Source organism: Pteropus vampyrus, unplaced genomic scaffold (genome assembly GCF_000151845.1).
Source record: "Pteropus vampyrus isolate Shadow unplaced genomic scaffold, Pvam_2.0 Scaffold146, whole genome shotgun sequence".
NCBI lineage: Eukaryota > Metazoa > Chordata > Mammalia > Chiroptera > Pteropodidae > Pteropus > Pteropus vampyrus.
In genome coordinates, this window is record NW_011888927.1 from 1,471,911 (window position 1) to 1,495,864 (window position 23,954).

Below are 23,954 nucleotides of genomic sequence, written 5' to 3' on the forward strand. Positions count from 1 at the left end.
TGCACGAATAAAGACGGAGTGGTTAAAGTAGAGACCATCAGAGAAAAGTAAACAAAGAACAGGTACAAAGTATGGGAGGGTGGAAAGCCGTTTTATCTGGAAAGAAAAGATTCAAGAATACATATTATATAAATGAATATATATTCATTCATTTATATGCCCACAGGATCAAAGAAGAAATTAAAACCAGAATTGAGGAGGGAGAAAAAACATTTGGGCATCTGAACAGATTAATAAAATGTAAATTGTGGATACACACATTCTCAAAAACAAGAAAAATGTTCATTAGAAGAAAAAAAATCTTTCATTAGAAACACTAATGCCAGAAAGGAGTGAAATTACATGTGAAAAAAAGCAGAGTTATTAATAGAAAAAAAAGCAGTTCTTAAATATGACTGGAGAAACAGCAACATACAAAATAAAAAAAGAACAAAACATATTTCTAAAAACATTTAAAGACTATATTTGAATGCATAAATGTCTGAAAAAGACACTAAAACGCAACCTTTGGTTATCCTAGGCAATGGATTCCTAAGGGCTTTCTCTATTTACTTATTTTAACTCAGATAATTATAATACAATTTGACTGAAAAAGTTTTTGAAGAAAAACTATGCCAATACTGAGTGTTAAGTGCAAGTCTATGGTAACTGCAAAGCTAGTCACTGAGCATGTGAAAGAATAGAAGAAATGAACCCACAGGCCGAGTTGTGAAGTCTTCCTAGAGGAGGTGACAGGAGCTGAATATAAAGGAGAAATAGGACATTTCAATAATAATAGTATTTCTTCTCTCACTGATTTATAGTAAGGAAATCAAGGACCAGTGTGAAAACACATTGACAGCTCTGTGATCTGTCATTACTTCCCCCACCTGGCCCAACTGGCTTCCTCCTTCATATTCCAGGCTTTCCTGTGCAAAGCTGCCTTGAAAACATGTCACCTGTACAGGTTAACTTTGTCCCAACCACTGTATGATCTTCTGTCGGAAGGAACCAAGTGCAGATTGTTCCTATGTCCCCAGCACCCAGACCTCCGCTTGGCTCAGAGAAGCTCCATAAATATTGCTAGGAATGTACTGAATTAAAGAAAGGAGGCATTTCAGTACATAAACACGAGTTTAATTAGTTTTTGGTGTCTACAAGAAGAAATAACCAGAGTCCATTCCGGAGATCTAAAAATGCTACACTCCCGCTGACTAGGAGTGCTGTGGCTGAGTCCCCAGGAGGCTGAACCGCTGAAAGCAGGAGACTCAATCCATTTCCGCCGCGATCAGAGGATAGTGCCCCACGCCCCCGGAGTCCAGGGGGACGCCAGCACAGGGGTGCAAGTCGGGAGAAGAGGGGCGTACAGGGTTCTCTGTCTACTCACGCCGGGGCAGCCGCCAGCTCTTCCAGCTGGATCTCCACCAGGAAAGGTACCCACCCACGGAGGACACGAACAGATCTGCTGCTCCTGAAAACTGTTGTCGGAAATTCCCCGGAGAGGACAAGGAACTGGATCAGAGTGTTAGAGGTGGCCTCAGGGCAGGCGTCCAGGGACGCGCCACACCTCTGAAACCAAGTTTGAGAACTCTCCGCCCGGACCTTAAAAATCTACACAAGGCACACACGTGTCTCTTTGAATCGTAAACTCTCCCTTGTCTAGGCAAAGGGCCGACGTGGATCTCGGGGGAATTACCTGTGACGGGTGGAAACTGAGTGGGTGCCGCCGCTGCTCGCCACTACTCCACGGAGAGTGGGTGAGTGACCGACAGGCGCCCTAGCAACGAAAACATATTTTTGTTTCAGCTTCCAATAGGTTTCTCGCCACCGCTAAGATAAAAACAAAACAAAACTAAACTAAAAAACCTTTCCCCGACTACCCTCCCAACGTCCCATGCCGTGCAAGACTCCCAAAAATGTAGGGCACAAGGAGCACCCAGTCCCTGCGTACCTGCCGGTGGATTCACCTAAGAAAGCAGGTGTAAGATAGGGTGTAAAGATAGTTAAAGAAAAAGCAAATACCTGTTACAAACAAATGTAAAACACGAAGTCGAAAGAAAAAGCCCTTTTAATCAAGACATCCAATCCAGAAGCTGTACGAAAAACACGTATTAACATTAAAAAAAAAAAAAATGAAACCGTGTTTGGCAAACATTGAAAATTCCCCTCTAAACATGAGTCTTTTTGGGGGGTAGGGGTTAGAGGGTTGAGTCAAGTTTCTTGCCCCTCCTAATGAAACATTTTTGTAAAAAAAAAAAAAAAAAAAAAAAGCAAGCTTATGTAAGGGAACCACCAGAGGGAAAATACCAAAAATTCTGTTCCTCTTATCTGAAATCAGGTCTGGCCCGCCAGAGCCGGTTGGACTTCTAGATTATCCGGTAGGTCTCAAAAACTGCTTGAGGTATGCTATCACCGTAGTGGCACCACCTCTCGTTTGAGTGAACAAATTTCAAAAGTCAACAAATATATTCGCAAGAGCTCCAACGTCCTTGAACTAACTTCCTTTTCCCCTGAACCAAAAGCAGTCTGAATTTTCAATGGCCTTTGTTCTATTGCAATCCACTGTCATTATGTAAAAGAACATGCCCTTCCGTCCAAATCCGGGCACCAGCAAGCAAGAACATCTTTATTTAAGTCACCTTAATTTCCCAGTCCTTTTGAAGAAGGAAAGGCACTGGGGAGGGGGGATACGGAAACAAAATTTTTTTTAAGGCTTTACATAAATCTATGTCAATCATTCCGAGCGAAATATATATTTAAATGCTTTGAGAAATAACAACGCTGCCCTACTTCCCCAAGCTATTGCGAGAGTGAAAATTCCTGCCAGGCCGCCTGCTCTCGCCGAATAAAGGCGAGCGCGCTCATATTACTGCAGGGAAAAAAAAAAATCCTCTTTCTCATCAACTGTTCCAAAGGACAACTGTCGTGTCTTTTGAACAGTTCACTACAGGTCTTGAGCAATTCTCAAGATGATCTAAGGCAAAGCTTACACGACGCTGGCAACGTGCCACCAAAGCTCGCGGCCTGTTTTCCGCCTTCGGAGGTACAGTGTTAGCAGAGGGTTACTTGGCCGGGTGGATGCGGGCGCGCCGGCCGCGCATCTGAGATGCCCGCAGCCTCTGGAAGCCCTCTCCAGACTCGGGTGCGGGGCGAGGGGGTGGGAGTGAGGGAAGGAGAGAGGCGGAGGGGCTCCGCCCAGGCCGGCGCCCGCGGGCAAACCAGAAATAAGGAATCTACAGGACTGAGTCACCTGCCAGAAGGCCCACCCCTCCCTTGACCCTTCCCCGGCACCCCGCTCCCAGGGCCAGTTCAGGAAAGCGCGCGTTGGGGAGCTGCGGGGAGTGACAGACAGCAAAGGCAGTGCTCGGGGACAGCGGCGGCCCTGACACGAAAACCTGAAATCAGACCTCGGAGGTCTGAGGAGAGTTGGAAGGTATCGAGCGTGGGCACCTACCGTCGCGTCCACCGTGGGACTCGCCTCTGGCTGGCAGCAGTCGGTCTTCACTTCCCGGCCTCTCGAGAAGCGCATGCAAAATGGAGGAAAAGAAATCGAAACCCTGGAAGCGGACGTGGCGCTTATCTACCTACCAACCGCCTCCTGCTGCCGCTTCGCGTGCTGGCCTCCCATCTCTCACCCTGAAAAAGTTTGATGGCCTGATATTAGTTGCGTTAGGGCCAGAGACCCCCCACTCACTAGCTCTCGATGAGTCCCCTTCGGTTGAAACACTCTCCTGGCCATAGCCAACCACTCAGTTTCCTGTTTATATCTTTTACGACTATTCTGTGAACTGCAGCGTAGTTGTACAAAGCAGTTCTAATTGTTACTACTGATTCAGCACTTCTAATGTTTTTTTTTTACTGATGTATGGGAATGATAATAAATAGCAAGTGTGAAATAAACTTACTCTGGTAATCATTTTGAAATATATACATATATCAAATCATTTATACCTAAAATGAATACAATGTTGTATGTCTATTATATCTCAAAAATTTTTGCAGAAATAATTTCTGACCATGTGGCCAAACTCTAGGCAATGTTGGTATCCACCTGTGTGCTCTGAAAGTCAATTGCATTCCTTACGTAAATCTGGAGCTTGAATTGAAATATGCCCTCCCATCAAATATGCTTGATGAGAAATACTTGTATTCTTGCTGTCTCAATCAAAATTGAGCAATAACTAGTAGTCCTATTGACACAAATACTAACTCTACGACAAGAGGTTTTTGTATAAATAAAGTTGAACAAAATATTTTTGGATACCTTTTGTATTTCTGCAAAAATAATTTTTTTGAATTTCTTCCTTCTACGGTGGTCGTTAAAAAATTAGTCATCCACAAACATGGATTCCTAATCATATTGTTCTTTGTTGAAAACACTTAGACACACTTCTGCTGTATAAACAGTGCTTAAATGTCTATGTAGAATCATATGTGGCCTATGTGTACAACCCTAAAATAAACCAGAATGGGTGGTACAGCTTTAGTAGTCCCAAAGGAGGCTAAGATCAAAGAAGTTCTGGAACACAACTTTATTTTTATGTTGGTGAACATCTGGACCTACAATGGAGCAAAGGGAGTAAAAAAATTAAAAATGAAACAACTTGGTCTTAGTCTCAAAGAATTCACAGTCTAGAGGCAAGAAAACAGTCTAGCAAAGTAGAATGAGATAAATCATAAATTAAGGATAAGCATTGGACTGAGGGCTTGAAGAGATGGGACTTATTACATTTGTGGCAGGAACGAGGTTCCAATAAGACAGGAAGTGAAATGGAATGTAGGGAAATCAGGGAAAAAAGCCTAGGCTTCAACCAGTTGCTAGATGTGGAGCTTTGGAACTCTTGTGACACTGAAGCTAAATCTATGTGGTCTGTATAAATAAGAGAATGCTTCCTGTTAAATTACACAATCAGGTCAGCTTCACTATGTTATGAATATACCACCTGTCACGTAGCCCAGACTACAACACAAACCCACTACATTTCTCAACAAAGGTTGTATGTGCAAGCCATTTCATTATTTTTAGATTTTCACAATTTTTAGAATTATAGATTTTATCATGTTCTTATTAACCTTAGCAAGAATAATCAATTGACCTTATAGTAAAAAGGGGAAAGAAATAATTTAATATATGAAGCAAATATAATAAATGCTTGTAAGTAAATAAAAAGGAGAGGTGATCAATTAATAAAATGGGTGAAATTATCTTGCTTGATCAAGATGGAGATTTCTGATTTAAAAGAAAACGATGGTATACATGGGATAGAAAAGTGACATATAAAACTCTTTGAACATCTGATGGTTGTGTTTTTATTTCCTTAGATATTCTCTTATTTCTTTCCTTTTTAAAGGATTGATTTTAGGTGGTCAAGTAAAGGGAAATTTATAGCCCTCATGAAAACTGATTATAAAATCAAAAAAAGAAGTAAAATTACTTTAAACATTTTCAATTCAAGTCAGCAAATATTTACTGAGGGTTTCCTTGCCACAAAACACTGTGGAAGAAAAATAGTGTAATTGTGTACAAGTAGTTTAAATGAGAATTTATACTCGTTATAAGAATTCTGAAAAAGTTTGCACTTAAAAAAGAATTAAGTTCTAATTAAGTATTTGTTGAACATTTACCATGTGTAAGGCACTGTGCAGACAATAAAAGAATAAATAAGGCATGATTTTCAAGAATTTATAATCTCCTAGAAAACAATATGACAAGTATAAAAATACCTAAGTTACAAGATAAGGCAAGCTATGTTTTATTAGGAGGGTACAAAGTTCTGTGCAATTTATAGATGAAAGATTATTATCAAGAATCGAACCTCACTGATTCAAACTACAATTTCAGATATAGGTTTCTGAGAAAAAAATGTTTGATTGGTAAAATATACCACGTGTGGACCAAATATCTCTGGTGCCTCCTAGGTATTGACAAGTCATACCATTACCATCAGAAAAAATTAATATTAACCCTGCACCAGTATGTAAGTACCAAGAGGAGAGAAATTTGTTTGTTTTGTTCATTGATGTATCCTTAGGCCATGAAAACCCTGGCTACATAGGAGGTGCTCAATAAATATTTAAGCAAATGAATAGAATTAAAAGAAGAGGAGCTAAGATATCTGTTTCTGTTCTATTTGCAACTTCCTGTAGTTCCTTAACTTGGATCTTGGAGCAAGGCGGGACGAGCATACCCCATTATTTGCATGTAGGGGTTCTGATCCATGTAATTTTGACAAAAACAAAACAAAAAAAGGACCAGTGTGTTAAAGAGGAAATGTTTATTGTATGCAATGGCCATAGAGTAATTGGCTGCTTTTAGCAGAAATTGTCTTGACTTTTGATGGTTATTATTTTTATTCCCAACTCATTAACAAGTAGGGAAAGTTATACAGCATGTGTTAGGAAGTTTAGGCCTAGCTGAATTCTAACATCCTTGCATTGGGATTGGGGAAGTGCCTTCTAATCTGGTAATATGTGCCCAGGTCAATCTCACAAGGCATTTTGTAAATGATCTTAGCCTTCTGATAGGGAATTGGAATCCATGAAGCCCCTTAGATAATTGAAAATATGTCTTTCCAATTCTTTATTCCCCTACACTTTTAGAGATTCATAAATGGGGTGTTAATCTGTGACAAATCATCTCCATTATCTCACTTGTATTATAGATCTTTCATTTAACAGAGACTTCCTAAACATCCATTACACAGGTACACAGATATGGCCCCGGTTTCCAATGAGGCCATGGTTTAACAGGGAGTCAAGCAAGTAAATGAATAATTATGATGCATATCATAAGTGCTATAATAGAAATGTAGATAAGGTTTAAGGCTGTAAAAAATTTTTCTCTTACTTATAAATGTGGAAATTGATCTATTAGAATTATAATTACTGATAAACCCAGATCAAATATAACGAAGCATTTATAGGTCATGAATCAAGAAACACCTTGAGTTTAATCCCTGTATTGTTAAATATATGAATTGTGACAGTTTTCCTTGTTGACACTTATTTAGCATCTACAGATATAATTTTAGTTTTTAATTTTATTTCCCTGGAAAGTCTCGTCTGAATATAAGCTTTATATCTGTATTAAACCCTCATGCGCTTGTATTATATTACTATCAAATGTGATTCTCTGGTCCAAGTAACACCACTGCCTGTGAACCTGATTAATCCTCTGTAGTAGGATCCCATCAGCACAGACACAGGCACTCTTTATTTTTAGGATAGTTATTACTATGGTTACCGTGAGCCACCAGTTGACCTTCAGTACTGTACCCCTGAACAGTTACTATTTCCCATGGAAATTTTGTAGCAAGAGAATAAATGACATAAAATACATCATAAATATAGCACAAGAAGAGCTATAATCATGAAATATATTCACTTGATTTGTAATTCATTCAAATGTATAATGCAAAGATTTTAAAAATCTCTTAGCTATTCTACAAAGTAAATATAATTAGTGCTTTTTAAATAAGTAGATTTAGAAAGATGTTTGATTGATTACCGAATCAACAGGAAAATGTAAGTTAAATGCTGTTATTATTTCCAAATTCAGTTTGAGAACTGAGTAATTAAAATTAGAGTAGGTGAAACATTTGCAGGGGGTACTAAATGCTTTATTTACAATGATATTCAATTGATAATTTACAAATACTATAATTGGTAAAAATCTAAAAGCAAAATATTTTTTAGCCATAATATGCTTTGAAAATCACTGTAACATTATTAGGAATTATTCTTTCCATTTTAAAACACAAAATTAAAATATATGATATTTCCAAATGGCATAAAACCTTCCAATTTACATCTTAAGTGTACATAATGTTCTTATTTTGTAATGATTCCCAGAAACATGTCTTTAGCAACAACCAAAATTCTTTTCAGTTAGTTTTGTAATATGTGACCACACGTCAAAGAGTTACTTCATTTTTTGGCATGTGAGATTAAACAGAAAAATATACAGACCTTGAGACAGAGATTTTGTCGTTTTCTATTGGCTAAAGCCATGTTTTAAATTGTTAGTATATATCAAACAAAGGTAATTCAATCTAATACAACATGGAATTTAATCTTTACATGAGTTAGCATTTTTAATAGTTAATTTTGGGATGTATAACATTTATGATATGTAATGTAATACTATTTAAAAATAAAATACAGAAAAGATATTTTATATATAAAAATACATAAAATTAAAATAAAACTTCACAGCAAATCCTTTCTGATAGAATCATTGGCAGGTAAATGCAATTTCCATTGGGTGTTTTAGTCTCAGTTTCTGAAGCTGATTTTTTGACCCAAAATAAAACAAAACAAAAGCAAAAAGAAAAACAAAAACCAATAAAATCCCTTCTCTCCCCTCCCAGAAAATTGATATTGAAGGTAAACCAGGACTCACTTGGAAGATTCCATTCTCATTAGCATATCTATTTGAATTTGAATACCTTGCAACTCTAGAGAATCTGAGGATCCATGAGGATTATACCATGAAATCTTGAAACTTATGTTAACAACTGAGTGAGAAATCATATAAAATAACATTTAATTTTTGTTGCATTTAAAAAACACTTAAAAAATCTAATGGATTCTTTGAATGCTATTTATTAACAACAGCTGAATATTGTGAGGGGAAATCACATTAAATCCCAATTTTTGTCCTAATGTTCTATGTATATTATGTAAATATTATCACCTGCATACACTAAGAATACACAAATATAGGAATTAAAGGTTAGACAAAAATTAAACATTTATTTTTAAATGTTTTGCTAAACATAATGACTACGTGCTATCAGTTAATATATAAGATCAATACACTGTTAGGGCAAGGTTCATAGTACTGATAGTGAATCCAAGTCCATCTTTGGTCTTCTCGATTTTTTTTTTTTTGCTTGATTTTTTTTTTCTCTCATGAGTAGATCATTGTATTTACGTGGTGGAAATGTTGTTGGCAGAGTTCATTGCTATGCTATTTTCTTCTTGTTTGCTTGTTCTGGTATTGGCAGTATTAGCTTCAATCAGCAGTTTCTTTGTAAAAATCTTAAGCCACTTATCTACTTCATGAATGTTAGTTTTGTTAAAACTGGTAGATAATAAATTTCGTGGGCACACATAAAGTACAATCTGTAGCAATTTGCTGAAAGTCCCTTTGTTCTCTCCTGTTGAGGTAGAATTCCCATTTTTCCCTCAGTATACCTTATTTACCATAAATTCTGTGTGGCCACTGGGTATGCACCAGGTGAGGGAAAACCCCATTGTCAATCTGTATGTTAAACATTTGCAAAATTTAATTCATTTTTATTAAACGTGAAATAAATATGTTTAAATATGTTTTCTTCTTACCCCAATGGATGGTCTTGCACATTCCCTGAGTTGTGTGTATCCATTTGTGGGACCATCGTGTTAGAAAATTAGTCTGTTCTCTAATAACCAAATTTTTATAAAGAAAATTGACAAATATAATCAGTAATAGAAAAGAGAAAGAAACGAATGAGGTTAAGACTCAGTTTACTGGAGTACTTCTGTCTAGTCCCTATGCAAGTGGGCCTTGCCAATGTCCCCTCTCTCGCTGAAGTTAAATATGCAGAGTGTGTATTTCTTTTAAATTTTAAAATAAAGCATCTTCCTTTCTACAGTATCATTAAGGTCTAAATTTGATCGAAGCAGTAAGTGGATGACTGTACATACACCTAATTGTATACCAAATTCTACTTGTCTCTACTGCTGCCATCACGCCAATATCCTGCAACCTCTTCTTTTCCTTCTTCCTTTTCTAATTTGTTTCTTTCATTATATTAACCTTCTACATGGATACACTCCTATTCTTTCCATGTTTTTGTCTTTGTACACAATTTCTATGCCACTAAAGTCCTCATGTTACTTTAAAAAATGTCTGAATCTGTTTCATTCAGTATGTCAAAACACAGTTTTCTTCAAAGTACAGGTATACAGTAAAATTACTGTATTATTTCATTTTTCATAAAATATTACATGCCATACTTTAGATTTTTAAAAAATTCCTACTGGTTATAGCAAGCATAATTAGAAAGTAGTTCTGAGAAAAGGTCCAAAAGGATAATCTTATGGCATTTTATAGTACTTATCACACACACAGTGCTTACTATGGGCTGTGAAGTCAAACCTGGATTCAAAATCTAAATATGGACTTACTAGCTGTGCCACCTTAGGCTTTGTTACTTTGCTATGGACTTGCCCTACAGGCAAAATGGGGCTAATACTTTTACATGCAATCATCTTCAATGCTTATTTCGAGGTTAGCAAACACATCATTAGCATTATTTTCAATTGTAATTTGGTCATAAATTTTAAGAACAATTATCACATTTAATTGGTGCTTGTCTAAGTAACGGCAACAACTAAGATGACAATGGTTTGTGTGCTTTGAAGTTCCTAAGGAATTCAGGCAGTAATTTTCAAATTAACAAAATATATGGAAAAACCACTCCTGCTTCCAGCAAAAATTATGATAGATGAGATGGGGGAGTAAAACTACTGCTATTCTCTACTATAAATGTGTCAAGCACTGTACTTTCCATCCTCTCAACTTAACCCAGCAAATGAATTTATTCATGACTATTCAGGTTATCTACTTCTTGAGTGGGCTTTAATAATCTTTTTTAAGGACACTCTCGATTTCACCAAAAGTTATTGACATAAAGTTGTTTGTAAAATGCCTTTATTGTTTTAATGTCTCTAGGATCTTTTGTGATATCTCTTTTTTCATTACTAATATTCCTATTTTGTCTTCCTTTTTTCATCAGTCTCGAGGTCCATTTAATTAGCTGCTTCCCACAATTTTTGACATTAGTTTTCATTTTATTATTAAAAATATTTTCTACTTTTCCTAGACTTTTTTGAGCATGGGACACTTACATAGGGTACTATCGAATTTCCAAATATCTGTGGATTTTTTCAGATGTTATTTTTTGTCTAATTTCTTTGTGGTCTGAGAATATACTTTGTGTTATTTCAGTCCGCTTAAATGTATTGTTATGGCCCAGAATAGTCTGTTACGGTAAATGTTCCACGTACACTTGAAAAGAATGAATTCTTTTTTTTGAAAGGTCTGTAAATACTACATCAACCTAGTTGATAAATGTTGTTCAAGTCTTTTATGATCTTGCTAATTTTCTACTTGTTCTATCAATTACTTTAAAAGGATTGTTGACATCTCCAACTATAATTATGAATTTGCCTGTTTCTCTTTTTAGTTGTTTTGCCCCATATATTTTGAAGCTCTGTGCATATACATTTAAAATTTTTGTTTTCTTAATGAACTGACTCCTCCATAATTATGAAATGTCCTTCTTTAATTTTTATTTTTCAATTAGCTTACTTTCAGTATTATTTTAGTTTCAGGTGTACAGCAGTGTTAGACATTCATATAATTTATGATGTGATCCCGTTAGTCTAAAATGTCCCTCTTTATGACAATTCTTTATTCTAAAATCTATTTTGTCAATATTCTTTTCATTGATGTTTTCACAGTATCTTTTTCCATTATTTTTACCCTATATCTTTAAAGCTGTTTTCATGTAAACAGCTTATAGTTGGGTCCTGCTTTTTGCCCAGGCTGATAATGTCTTTTAATTGGAATGCTTTAGAATTTAAATTTTAGAACATTTACATTTAATATGATTAAGTTTAAATCCACCTCCTTGCTGTTTCTATTTGTCCTACTGCTTTTTGTTCTTTGTTAAACTCTTTCCTTATCTTCTTTCACAAAGTTTTTTATGGTTCCATTTACCACTATCAGTTTATTAGGAATTCCTCTATTTAGTGATTTCTCAAGTTTATATATTTTTTTTTTAAATAAGTTTACTTAGTTTCAGGTATACAATATATTGGTTAGACGTCTATAATGTTCATAAAACGGTCCCCCCAGTTGCTCCCTCCCTCTCTTGGCTCTCCGCTTAACAATCATATTAATGCTAACTGCATTCCCTCTGTCATGTTCCTCATACCTAACTATCGACTACTAATTTGTAGGTTGCTTCCATATCTTGGCTATTGTAAATTGTGCTGCCATGAATATTGGAGTGCATAGATCTTTACGAATTATTGTTTTGGTTTTCTTTGGATGAATACCCAGAAGTGCAATTGCTGGATCAAAAGGTATATCCATTTTTAATTTTTTGAGGAACCTCCATACTGTTTTTCATAGCGGCTGTACCAATTTGCTATCCCACCAACAATGTATGAGAGTTGTCTTTCCTCTGAATCCTCGCCAACACTTACTATTTTTTGATTTATTGATGATAGCCATTCTGACAGGCGTGAAGTGATATCTCATTGTGGTTTTAATTTGCATTTCTCTGATGATTAGCAACCTTGAGCAACTTTTCATATGTCTGCATTTCCTCTTTGGAGAAGTATCTGTTCAGTTCTTCTGCCCATTTTTTAATTGGATTGTTTTTTGTTGTTGAGTCATATAAGTTCTTTATAAATTTTGGATATTAATCCCTTATCAGATGTATCATTAGCGAATATCTTCTCCTAGTCGGTTGTCTTTTTGTTTTGTTGATCAAGTTTATATTTATAAACAAAAATCTACAAAGAAAAAAATCACCATGGAGTTTTATACTGGCTTTGTTATTTAAGCAAAAACATTACCTTTCTTCAACAAGCTGAGTTTTAAGTCTCAATTTTAGAGATTTAATTAAAATTTAAAAATTCAATGATGTGAAATGTCTAGTTTATTGTTAAGACATACATAAAAAAGGTCAAACTTTTCACAGCATGGGAACAAGGACTAAGGAAATAGCAGAAAATGTCACAATAAAGAAAAATGAACATGACTCATGGATATGTCAAACAGAACTGGGCAGGAAGTATTTTATAGAATAATCTAGGTCTCTCTAAACCACCTGCAGAGAATCATAAATGTGGTAAGGCCGCATGCCATTTAAACACTATGAGAGTATACTGAAGTTCATAGCATTATTCATAATACCTAAAATGCAGAAGCAACCCAAGTGTCCACCAATGAGTGAAGAGATAAGCAAGTTGTGGTATATACAGAGTGAAATATTATTCAGCTTTAAAAAGAAATTCTGACACATGCGACAACATGGGATGAACCTTGTGGATATTACGCTAAGTGAAATAAGCCAGTCACAAAGAGACAAATACTGTATGATTCTACTTACATGAGGTACATTATGAATATAGTCAAAATCATACGGACAGTACCACTAACGGTGGTTGCCAGGGATTGAAGGAAGGGGAAAATGGGGAATTATTGTTTAATGGGCATAGACTTTCAGTTTTACAAGATGAAAGGAGTTATGGAGATGGATGGTGGTAATGGGTGCAAAACATTATAAATGTATTTTAATAACACAGACTGTACACTTAAAAAGTTAAAATGGTAAATTTTATCACAATTTAAAAAACTGGAAAAAAAATCAGAGCTTATCTATTTATCAATTATATGCTAACTGTAGGCTATATACAGAATGCACCGCTACTGGTACTCAACCCCCATGTATTCCAAATCAAATCTTATGTGGTTTGAGAAACATTTTTTTTATTATTAAAGGATGACAAAAACAGACTGGCACCTATTCTTTATTGAAATTTACAAGTATTCTTTAAAGAACAAACACAAAGACAAGTGGGCTACAGTGAAATCTTATTTTTATAAGAGAGTGAAAAAGCCACAGAGATACTTCCAGGTATTATCTTCAGTGATGCCTCTTATCTTTATTCTGGGACTCCAGGTAATATTCAGCCCCTACAGCTACCACAAATGCAGCAAATCCCCATTTGAATCCTTTTAATAATGCGCCAACAAAGGAAACATTGTTTGCAAAGTTGCCCATGTATCGCCAAGCTTCATTGCTAGAGGAAAAATGGAAAAATTATAATCACATGCATCTTACATATATTCATTGAATAAAATACATTTAATTTTCATCTTTCTAATAGACAAATGCAACCTTATATAAGATAATCTAAGCGGATCACAATAGGAATCTGTGTGGCACAGGATAATTAGGTCTATATGCCTACATTTCACATATAAAAGAGGAAAAAACACTTGATTTTACATTTCACAGTCATAATACTCAGGATTTTATAAAATTCTCAAATGCAAAGCTTGCTCTGGCTTATCAATCACAGGTCATCAGTGTGGCTTTGCCATACTAGTCATTATAACATCATGGAAAGAGAAAGTTACAGGGTATTAATTTTTTCTCTGTCACTTATACTAATTTCACAGCCTTTAAGGCTGGGTAAGTTACTTAACTTGCCAGGGCCAGCTTCCTCTCCTACTCAATGATGATTACTATCTACCTTATAGTGTTATTATAAAAATTATGCAGGGTAAAATATGATATATTCTGGCACAGAGAGTATGTAACATTTGACATTTTTACTATTTAAGAGAATCATGGCTTTCCCCTGTCATAGCAGCCTGAACTTTAGAAGACTGATTTTCTCTCCTGGCAATCATTCTTCTGAGTACTCTGAACAAAGAAGTAAACAGAAATCAGAGCGCTCTACTGAAAAAAGTCTTCCCTCACATACAAGAATAAGTGAGTGGAAAAAAATCATGTTACGAAAGACAAATATCTTAACTTTAAAAATTTGACTTACAAAAAATATTAGAGCTAATCAAATATAATTTAGATACCAAAACCAGACAAAAATATTAGAAAACTATAGTAATATCTTCCCACGAACATAGATGCAAATATTCTTAACAAAATTTTAGAAAATTGAATCCATCAATATATAAAAAGGATACTATATCATGATGAAGTAGAGGTTACCTCAGAAGTACAAGATTGGTTTAATCTTTGAAAATCAATAACAGTAATTCATCATATTAACAGGTTAAAAAAACGTGAGTTTTCAATAGGTTCAGAGAAAGCATTTAACAAAATTCAAAACCCATTAATAACAATATCGATAATAATAGCAACTCATAGTAACCTTGGAATAGAAACTCCTCAAGTCGATAAAGACCATCTATGACCACCCCACAACTAATATCATACTTAGTGGTAAAAAACTAAATGCTTTCCCCCAATGAAGAAAAAGGCAAAGATGTCCATTCATGCCATTTTTATTCAACATTATATTAGCAGTATTAGCCAGTGCAATAATGCAAGAAATAAAAGGTTTACAGATTGAAAAGAAGACTGCTTCTGTAGACCAAGTGATCGTCTATGAAATAAATTTTAAGAAATCTATAAAAATACTGCTAAAACTAAAAAGTGAATTTAGCAAGGTAATATGATACAAAGTAAACATATACAACAATTGTATTTTTATATATTAGCAATGAACAAATAGAAGCTTAAAAATATCATTTATAATAGCATAAAAGTACAGGATAATTCAGGATAAATTTAACGAGATATGTACAAGACCTATATATAAAGCAATAAAACATTGATGAGAATATTAAAAAGGATCTAAATTGTCCATGGACTAGAAGACTCAGTATTGTTATCAATTATCTGCAATTAAGGTATAGAGTAAACGTGATCCCAATTAAAATCCAAGCAAGTATTTGTAGAAACTGAAAAGCTCTTTCTAAAATTTAAATGTAAATGCAAAGAACTTAGAATAGTTAAAAAAATAAAATAAAAAAAAAGTTGAAGATCTTATACCACCTGGCATAAGGATAGACATATTGATCAGGGTAACAGAATCCAGAAATAGACCACAGAAATAATGTCAATTGATTTGACAAAGCTATCAAGGTAAATCAATGGGGGAAGGTGGTCTTTTATAAATGATGTTGGAACAAACTGTACGTCCATATGCAAAAATATTAACCTTCATCCTTACCTCACATGACATAAAAATTAACTCAAAATGGATCATATGCCTAAATGTTTAAAAGAACACTATAAAAACTTCTAAAGACATTACCAAGTAAATAAAAAGATAAGCCATACTCTGGGGGAAAATATTTGCAAAACTTAAATCTGATAAAGGACTTATATTGAAAATATAGAGAGAGCTCTTATAATTCAATAATAGAAAACAAACACCCTGAAAAATAAAATGTTCAAAAGGTCTGAATAGACATTGCACCAAAGAAAATATACAAATGACAAATAAGCACACAAAAAGATTCTCATGATCATCAGCCTTCATAGAAATGTAAATTGAATTAAAACCACAAAGAGGTATCATGTTTACTACAATGGCTAAAATTAAAAGACTGATAATACCAAGTACTGATGAGAAGACTGAGTGACCTAAATTCTCATATATTGCTGGTGGGAATGCAAAATGGTACAGTCACTTTGGAAAAGTTTGGCAACTTTTTTTTTTTTTTTAACGCCTACAGCACCTGGTATTCCTAGGTGGTCTCCCATCCAAGTACTAACCAGGCCCAACCCTGCTTAGCTTCTGAGATCAGACGAGATCGGGCACATTCAGGGTGGCATGGCTGTAGACACAACTTTTTTTTTTTTTTAAATAAAAATAACTATATACTTATCACGAAATCCAAAAATCCCACTCTTATGTATTTCCCCAAGAGAAATGAAAACATATATTCACACAGACTTGTACTCAAATAGGTATAGCCCCAAACTGGAAATAACCCAAATGACCATTAGCTATTGAACAGTAAACGAAATGAGATATATGCAAACAATTGGGTATTACTCAGCAATAAAAAATAAAGGATCTACGGATATAAGTTAACAATGTGCATAAGTCTCAAAAACATTATGCTAAGTGGCCAGAACAAAAGACTATATGCTGTATGATTCCAATTGAATAAAATTCTAGAAAAGGCAAAACTATAGAGACAGAAAGCAGATCAGTGATTGCCAGGAGCCAGGGGTAGGATGGCACTGAGTGCAAAAGAGGAATGAAGGAACTTTTGGGGATGAAAGAAATAGTCTGTATTATGACTCTCGTGATGGTTACGTAATAGAATACATTTGTCAAAATTCATGGAATTATATACTTAAAATGGGTGAATTTTATTGTATGTAAATGATACCTCAATAAACCTGATTTTAAAACTTAAATGTAAAAAGCTATTTTCAATAATTTTTAAAAGGAAAATAATTGAAAGGTATATAGATATTAATTCCCTAGGATAAATTCTATCTAAATATTTAATTATTCTTACCGGCCCCATGGATCTCTTAGCCCTCGTGCAGCCAGCTTCTCCTGGACAGTTTCTAAAGGTGTCCCCTCTATCTTCCATTGTTTATAATCTGGAAGTTCCATTTTACTATGACCATGTTCATGTCCATGTCCATGTTCATGTCCATGGGCCATGTCTATAGGAAATGATTAACATAAGGGAGAAATACACAGATTATAGGTATCAAATACCCAAATTTACTATTCATGTTTCAAGATAAAACATTTAATGTTTTAAAAAGAAGCCAATATAAATACTTGAAAATTCTGAGTTAAGAAATTTTATAAAACAGTGTCTTATTACACTAGTCTATGTTCACAGTTAAGAAGTATACATATACAAAATACAAAAAAGAAAAATAATCAGTAATCTCATCACTCAGAGGCAACCATTTATTATCTCATTCCTTTCTTCATTATATATAATAACACCAGACATTTATTGTACCCTATGTGCCAGGTGCACTAAAGTGTTTTACATATATTAACTCTGTTAGTCCTAAAACAACTCTTTGAACTTAAACTATGATTATCGTCCCCATTTTACAGATGAAAACAATGAGTTCCAAGAAAGTAAGTAACTTTCTGAAGATAACAAAAATAGTACATAATACAATGGATTTTAAACCTTGCAGTTTGGTTTCAGAGTCCTTGTCCCTAACTTCTAAGCAATTTGTTTCCTTCCTTTTAGCCTTTCATAATGCATAAACATGTAAAATGAAGATGTTTTACATACTATTTTGTTACCTGCTTTCTTCAAAATGATCCTTTTAAAATGCAGTATTATTTTAAATACATATGATCACATGAACTTTTTCTGTAAAGAGCCAGATAGTAAATATTTTAGGCTTTGTGGGTCAAAAGGTAAAATCAGGGACACTCAGTAGGCACTTATATAAAAGCGAAAACAAATATTTTGTTGATAAAATTCAAAATATAATAAGTGAGTATAAATTTTTTGTAATACAGGGCTACTGATGAAAAAAATGGAATTCTCTTTTTTAGAGATAACATTTTGCTTAACTTGGGCTCAAAGTTTAGTGTTCCTTAATATCAAATTGATTGCTTATGTTAGTATGTAGAAACAATTCTTAACTCATAGGTGTATAAAAACAGGTTGAACTTGGCCAGCAGGCTGTAGTTTGCTGACTACTGAACTAAACCAACAGAGATCTTAGGACTCCTTTTTGATGACTAAGTTTGCTCCTTAAATAAAATATGCCTTTAACGGTTATATAAAGATTTCGGTTTTACTATTTTTAAATGCAATGTAAATTTTTTTTACAGATAATGTAAAAATAAACTTCAGCTCAGTCCCCAGTTAAATTGCTATAAATTTCAAATTAAGGGGGGTATGAATTAATAATGCTATACTGTACATTTGTATATGGTTATTAGCAGCAATTCTATAATCACTGCTCTCCAGAAATAAGACCAAACCAAATAATTACCATTATGTTTGCATTTATAACTATGAACAGGCCCAATAATAAGGCAGAATTCTTATACCGCATTTTAGGAGACAATGGTAATTATTAGATAGTATATACCAAAACACATTATGTGAAATGCTCATTTCATTAAACAATAGTTCCCAGAATATTGGGGGGGGGGAGGGCAAAGAGGAAACTGTACACTGTAATTCTGACCAATTGACATTTAATATTTATAAACTTTTTTTTTTAGAATTTTTATAAGAGTTTATTTGATGCAAACTTATGGGAGCAAGATCTCATATGCTCCCTATAGATACTACAAAACATTATGTTGATGATTTTCACATATAAAAGAGAATGAAAACCCATACCCACTCAACACAAGTTAAAACTACAATACAACTCTGAATGAAACATTTAATCCACTATTTCATTATTAGTAGATTCAGTAATATAAAGAAAAAAATTTTGGTTTCAGATTTCAGACTGACTTTTGAAATTCAATACATGATTACAAAAAAAAGACCTTTAGAAGCATTTAATTAGAATAATAATGTCTTGGCTTCTTAAAACTTTTTCAAAAAAATATTTTTAAATGTTTCATTCCCAAAATGTTTAGAGATTATAAGACAAACCCTTATGGCAAATGTCAATTCTAGAATATTAACCCTCATTGACTAGCAATGTACTTTGAAGAGAATACAAAACATACATCAAAATTTTGTGATAAAAGTTTGATTTTGAAAATAAAAGTTGAAACATTATAAGGGAAGAAGCCTATTTCCAAATTATAATCTTACTATGCTCAAAATATTAAGTAATTTGGAAGATAAAACTTTGAAAGAAAACATGAAAGTATACATACACTAATTTCTCCTAAACAAATTTTCTTTAAAAAATTCAAATGTTTTCTCTCCTGCCTAATTAAAATATTTCAGAAAGGATCCCTTTATAGGCATTTATTAAATAGACTATTTCAATGACTTTTCAAAAAGAACAAAAAGTTGGACACTTTCTAGGGAACTTTTCATTTTCTTTTAAAAATAATTTCTACTTGAGAATACCCATAACTCAAACAATGATATCCTGATCACTTGAAGGAAGAGTCTGGAATTCTACTTAAGTACATATTTTGATGCTGTACAGATCTGGCATCAGATCCTGGACACACCATTCTATAAAATGCTAGGCAAATCATTAATCTCTCTAAATTTCGGTTTCTTCATTTAACATGAGGATAAAACTTACCTTACAAGATTGTGAGAACTGGGGAAATCACATTGTGATGTACCTTCCAATTTCACACCCAAGTGGTGAGAATGTGACTTAGCACAATCACTCTGAAAAACTGTTTGGCATGACCTAGAAAAGCTGAACATTTGGATACCTTATGGCCTAGCAATTCCACTCCTAGGTATGTAAACTCAAGATCTGCACTGTCCAATATGGTAGCTACAAGCAGCTGAAATGTGGCTCAGTGCAGCTGGGGAACTTAAAATTTTGAAGTTTGGAACAATTTGGGCATATGGATCTACTTTTTCAATGGTAAATTTGATGAAATATAAGCACAAATCAAGTGTTTAATGAAAACTTAGCATACAAACATAGTCTATAAGTGTAAAATATGTCAATTTTGAAGACGGTATGAAGAAAATGTAAAATATTACATTAATAACTTTTCATACTGATTACATCTTGAAATAATATTTTGAATATACTGGATTAGATAAAATGTTATTAATTTGTTTCTTCCTACTTTTTAAATATGTTTGCTTGAAAATTTTATTTTATTTTTATTTATTTTTTAAATGCCTATAGCACCTGGTATTCCAAGGTGGTCTCCCATCCAAGTACTAACTAGGCCGGACCTTGCTTAGCTTCCGAGATCGGATGAGATTAGGCATGTTCAGGGTGGCATGGCAGTAGACTTGAAAATTTTAAATTACATATCGCTTGCATTATATTTTCATTGGACAATACTACTCTATAGAAACTCTTGCATGTGTACAAAATATATTTTTACTATATCTATTTAGCCACCTTGTTTATGCTAGCCCCAAACTGTAAACAATCCAAATATCCAACAATAATGGATTATGGAATAGTCACCTATGGAATATTACAGAAAAACTACATGCAAAAGTATGAATGAATTTACAAATATAATGGTGAGCAAGGGGTGAGTGAGAAAAAATAACGTACATTTTGATCCTATTTATATAAATTAAAAATCCTAACAATGCATTTTTTAGGAATGCATCATAGATGAAAAATATCATACATATACTCTATATCTGTTTATGTACAACAGCTTTTTGGAGGACCACAAACCATTGTAGTATCTAAGATTTTTTTCACACCCCTCTCATCCTCTAAGAACCAATTTTCACCTCCTTAAAGGGCAATCACTTCTGCTGAGAATGCATGTTTTAAGTTATTGGCAATGCTTTATTTCCTGACCTGAGGGATGACTGCACAAGTGTTTGTTTGATTATAATTCTTTTAAATGTACTTATGTGTTATACACCCTTCTGTTACATATATTTCACAATAAAAACTAATATTAGATAAAGTGACAAATTATGCCAAGAACAACGGGTTCAGAGCTGCTCAAATAAGAATATTATGCAATTTAGTTTAACAAAGAAAGCACATGCAATCATGAAATTTAAAAAAGCTATCTATCTATGTTTGGGGTGAACCAATAAGTTTGGTGGAGATCAACCTTTACTAAAGGCGGCTGGCATCCCTTCCCTAAGAAGAAAATAAGAGGATACTGCCACTTACACTACATGTAATTTTACGGGTACCAAAGACTTTCAAGTAATACTCAATTTTCTCATTTTAAAAATTGCGAATACTATAAGAACACTAGAAAATAAGACAAATGAACTTTTAGTGTTTCTTTCAGTTCCCGCACTTACGTATATGCAAGTTAAAAATAGTAATCACTCTAAAAAAAAGAATGTAATTTTCTACCCTGCTTTTTTCACTTTAACACTGTGTCATAAACGTCCACACCAGAAAAATCTTATTTAAAACTACACATTTGTAAGGTGGGCATTACAATTATTCCTATTTTACAAATTTCTTTTTTCGATTTGGGGGCTTGTCTGCCTTTGTTCAATTCGAAGGTAAACCAAAAAACATGGGGCAGAGGGTGCTGCGGCTGGGAGAGGAGGAAAACAGCATTTGAACTTAACCACATAAATTGTCATTGCATTCCTGTTACAACCGCCCCTCACCACACCGAATTTCATAGTTCTCTCTCCTTAATTCTTCGATCTTCCCTCTAGGGCTAAAACGCTCATCATATTTTTTCTATTTAGTCTCTCCTTTTCTACAACCAAAATAGTCTTATTCTTATTCTCTATCAAGAGATCTCCCACCAACTCTGTAATTTACCTGACAGCAATCTGACCTCTCAGGACATTCAATATTCAACCCTGACGCCGGAGCCGACCGGAAACGGAAGTCACCACCTCGAGTACCTCACGGCAGGAAAGCAGTGAAGCCATTAACGTTCCGGTTCTGAGTCACAGATACCTGGATCAGGTGGAGATGACATGAAGGAGGCTGGAGGTTGATATTTTCCCGCACATCTGTGCATCCAGAGTCTGACTGAAGTAAGAGAAATCGTGGAAGGCAGAGGGCAGGGAAAAGGAGATGTTTTCCTTTTTTGGAGACCGGAATCCTTAGATACTGCACAGAGGGGCGGGCCGCGGACATCCTGCAGCCAATAAGTGAGGCTGTTGTTAGAGTGTGGGCTCACCCAATGGGAGATGTGGTTGTTGCGCTGCAGTTGGCAGGCTGCTGCGGGAGGCAGTAGCGGCTAGAAGCCGGAGGCAGCGGGGTGACAGGTAGGCGGCGGCGCTGTCGTTGGGGGACGCAGAGTGCTAGATCAGAGGAGATTTTCTTCTTGTCTGGCTGCAGGAACTATAGAGGGAATCTGACGAGGGCGGTTTGGGAAGGTGGCAACCGGAGTGTTGGTAGTTCCGGAGTCTCTCGCAGATCAGGTAGCAGCTTGGGACGGTCGTGAGGAAAAGGCAGCTGAGGCGGGTGGAGGCTGATCCCTGTGCGGCAACGTGGGGGCCTAGGGCGTGGGGGGCTGCGGCAGCGCGGGCATAGAGAGGAGAGAAGCGGGAAAAAGACAGTGTCGTGATGGCTGGAGAATTCTTTGCACGAAGCTCGGAGAGAGAAAAGGACGCGGCATTGCAGGCACCTGAAAGAAATCCTAGGGATTGCTTCTTAGGGCCATTTCTCAGGGTAAGAAGGGGGAGCAGAGAAGAAAGGTATTTACTGGCGGTCAGATACTTGAAACTCTTTATAGCTATTCATTATGTAACCCTTGGCTGTTATTTACCCGAACAACTAGATTGTTCCCCTTGGAAAAGGAGGTCTGGCAGCCTATCGATGTATCAGAATAGTTTTTGTTTTTGGTTTGAGTATTTTCTGCCCCGTCAGGCTCTATAAGCGAAGAAGCATGAAGGATAGAGTAGTCACGAAGATCTTACCCCAAATATGGACTTGGATTGAGAGATTCGTTAGAGATGAGCGTGGCCAGGTTCACGTTTTGTAGTTCATGAATGTATTTGTTTTGAGAGTCACGGCTGATTACAAATATTTCTTCTTCTTTTTTTTTATCTTCAGGAAAGTGGAGAGTCTTAAAATCTATAATAAGAGGTAAGTGCAAATTGGAAAATGACTAGAAATTTAGTTGTTAGATTCTCCCTTCCCCCTTAGATATTGTGGATGTTAGAGTCTGAAAATAAGGTGGTGGTCTGAATTGGGGGGAGGGTGCAAAAATAATCTTTTTAGTAATTTGCTCTCTAAGTATGAGATACTAGTTATGGATTATTTTTTAAGTTTAAAAAGTATGCTCTTTGAACCTTTCTGACTGAGGTAAAATGTATTTACAGGCATAGATAACTGTAAATTATGTTTTTTCCTGAGTTTTTATAATTCATTGTACAATGACATGTACAATTGATACAGGAATTTCATTAAGTGTTATGAAGGAAAAGCTACATTAAAAACTTGGCTTTTCACTGGAAAACAGTTTTAAAAGCATTATAAATTGCTAAAATGTAAGCTGATTGAAATGTTGCCTTTAGCTTAGACGACAGGGACTAATGAAGTCCTTGCAAGTGTACTATAATTTTCCTTTTTCTATTAATGATAATTTATATTAGTATATCCCAGAACCTAAATCAAAAATTCAGTTTATTTCTCTAAATTTTATTAGGTAAGGAGAGGTGGATCATTAGAGTTCTGAAATATTTTGAGTACTGAGGTATTTATCAGTGCTTGAGATAAAAATTTTGATACATGGTGTTTCGTTCTTTGTATTTTTACCTTTTTGCATGAATAGTACTATCTCAGTCACAA

At 34.9% G+C, this 23,954-nt stretch overlaps 3 protein-coding genes, 1 long non-coding RNA gene, 1 other non-coding gene and 1 pseudogene across 28 annotated transcripts in view; 2 read left to right on the plus strand and 4 right to left on the minus strand.

Annotated features, from left to right (window-relative positions):
* CFLAR (CASP8 and FADD like apoptosis regulator) overlaps nucleotides 1-3,843 on the minus strand; it is a 38,118-nt gene extending 34,275 nt beyond the window's left edge. For 2 of the 17 annotated variants that reach the window (XM_023535972.1, XM_011369180.2), the window contains exons 1-2: nucleotides 2,002-2,813; nucleotides 1,676-1,756 (exon numbers count right to left, since the gene is read on the minus strand). Coding sequence is in view for 1 of the 17 variants with exons in the window: in XM_023535971.1 (XP_023391739.1) it covers nucleotides 1,367-1,491; nucleotides 1,676-1,756; nucleotides 3,434-3,508 (281 nt within the window). In the remaining 16 variants the exon portion in view is untranslated. The other 15 variants (XM_023535958.1, XM_023535971.1, XM_023535959.1 and 12 more) reach the window with 15 other exon arrangements.
* On the plus strand, nucleotides 2,873-4,240 carry LOC111745081. Its single transcript, XR_002782483.1, has 2 exons — nucleotides 2,873-3,022; nucleotides 3,282-4,240. It is a non-coding gene; the product is annotated as an uncharacterized LOC111745081 (long non-coding RNA).
* A 9,271-nt stretch (nucleotides 4,241-13,511) lies between these two features.
* On the minus strand, nucleotides 13,512-22,276 carry NDUFB3 (NADH:ubiquinone oxidoreductase subunit B3). Of its 3 annotated transcripts, XM_011369186.2 has the most exons (4): nucleotides 21,972-22,054; nucleotides 19,815-19,937; nucleotides 17,114-17,267; nucleotides 13,512-13,845 (listed from the first exon to the last, which is right to left on the minus strand). In XM_011369186.2, the coding sequence occupies exons 3-4, from the start codon at nucleotides 17,263-17,265 to the stop codon at nucleotides 13,689-13,691; spliced, it is 309 nt and encodes a 102-aa protein (XP_011367488.1). In that variant the 5' UTR covers nucleotides 17,266-17,267; nucleotides 19,815-19,937; nucleotides 21,972-22,054; the 3' UTR covers nucleotides 13,512-13,688. The 3 variants fall into 3 exon arrangements, with proteins under 3 accessions (XP_011367488.1, XP_011367486.1, XP_011367487.1); XM_011369184.2 differs by lacking the exons at nucleotides 19,815-19,937; nucleotides 21,972-22,054 and adding an exon at nucleotides 22,113-22,276; XM_011369185.2 differs by lacking the exon at nucleotides 19,815-19,937 and having other exon boundaries at nucleotides 13,557-13,845; nucleotides 21,972-22,115.
* LOC111745123 lies at nucleotides 16,307-16,425 on the minus strand. The gene has a single exon (XR_002782513.1). It is a non-coding gene; the product is annotated as a 5S ribosomal RNA (ribosomal RNA).
* LOC111745155 lies at nucleotides 20,376-20,494 on the minus strand (annotated as a pseudogene).
* FAM126B (family with sequence similarity 126 member B) overlaps nucleotides 22,058-23,954 on the plus strand; it is a 64,910-nt gene continuing 63,013 nt past the window's right edge. For 3 of the 6 annotated variants that reach the window (XM_011369187.2, XM_023535957.1, XM_011369188.2), the window contains exons 1-2: nucleotides 22,350-22,426; nucleotides 23,217-23,249. The gene's annotated coding sequence lies outside the window, so the exon portion shown is untranslated. Of the gene's footprint in view, nucleotides 22,193-22,349; nucleotides 22,427-23,216; nucleotides 23,250-23,954 lie in introns of those variants that run through there. The other 3 variants (XM_023535954.1, XM_023535955.1, XM_023535956.1) reach the window with 2 other exon arrangements.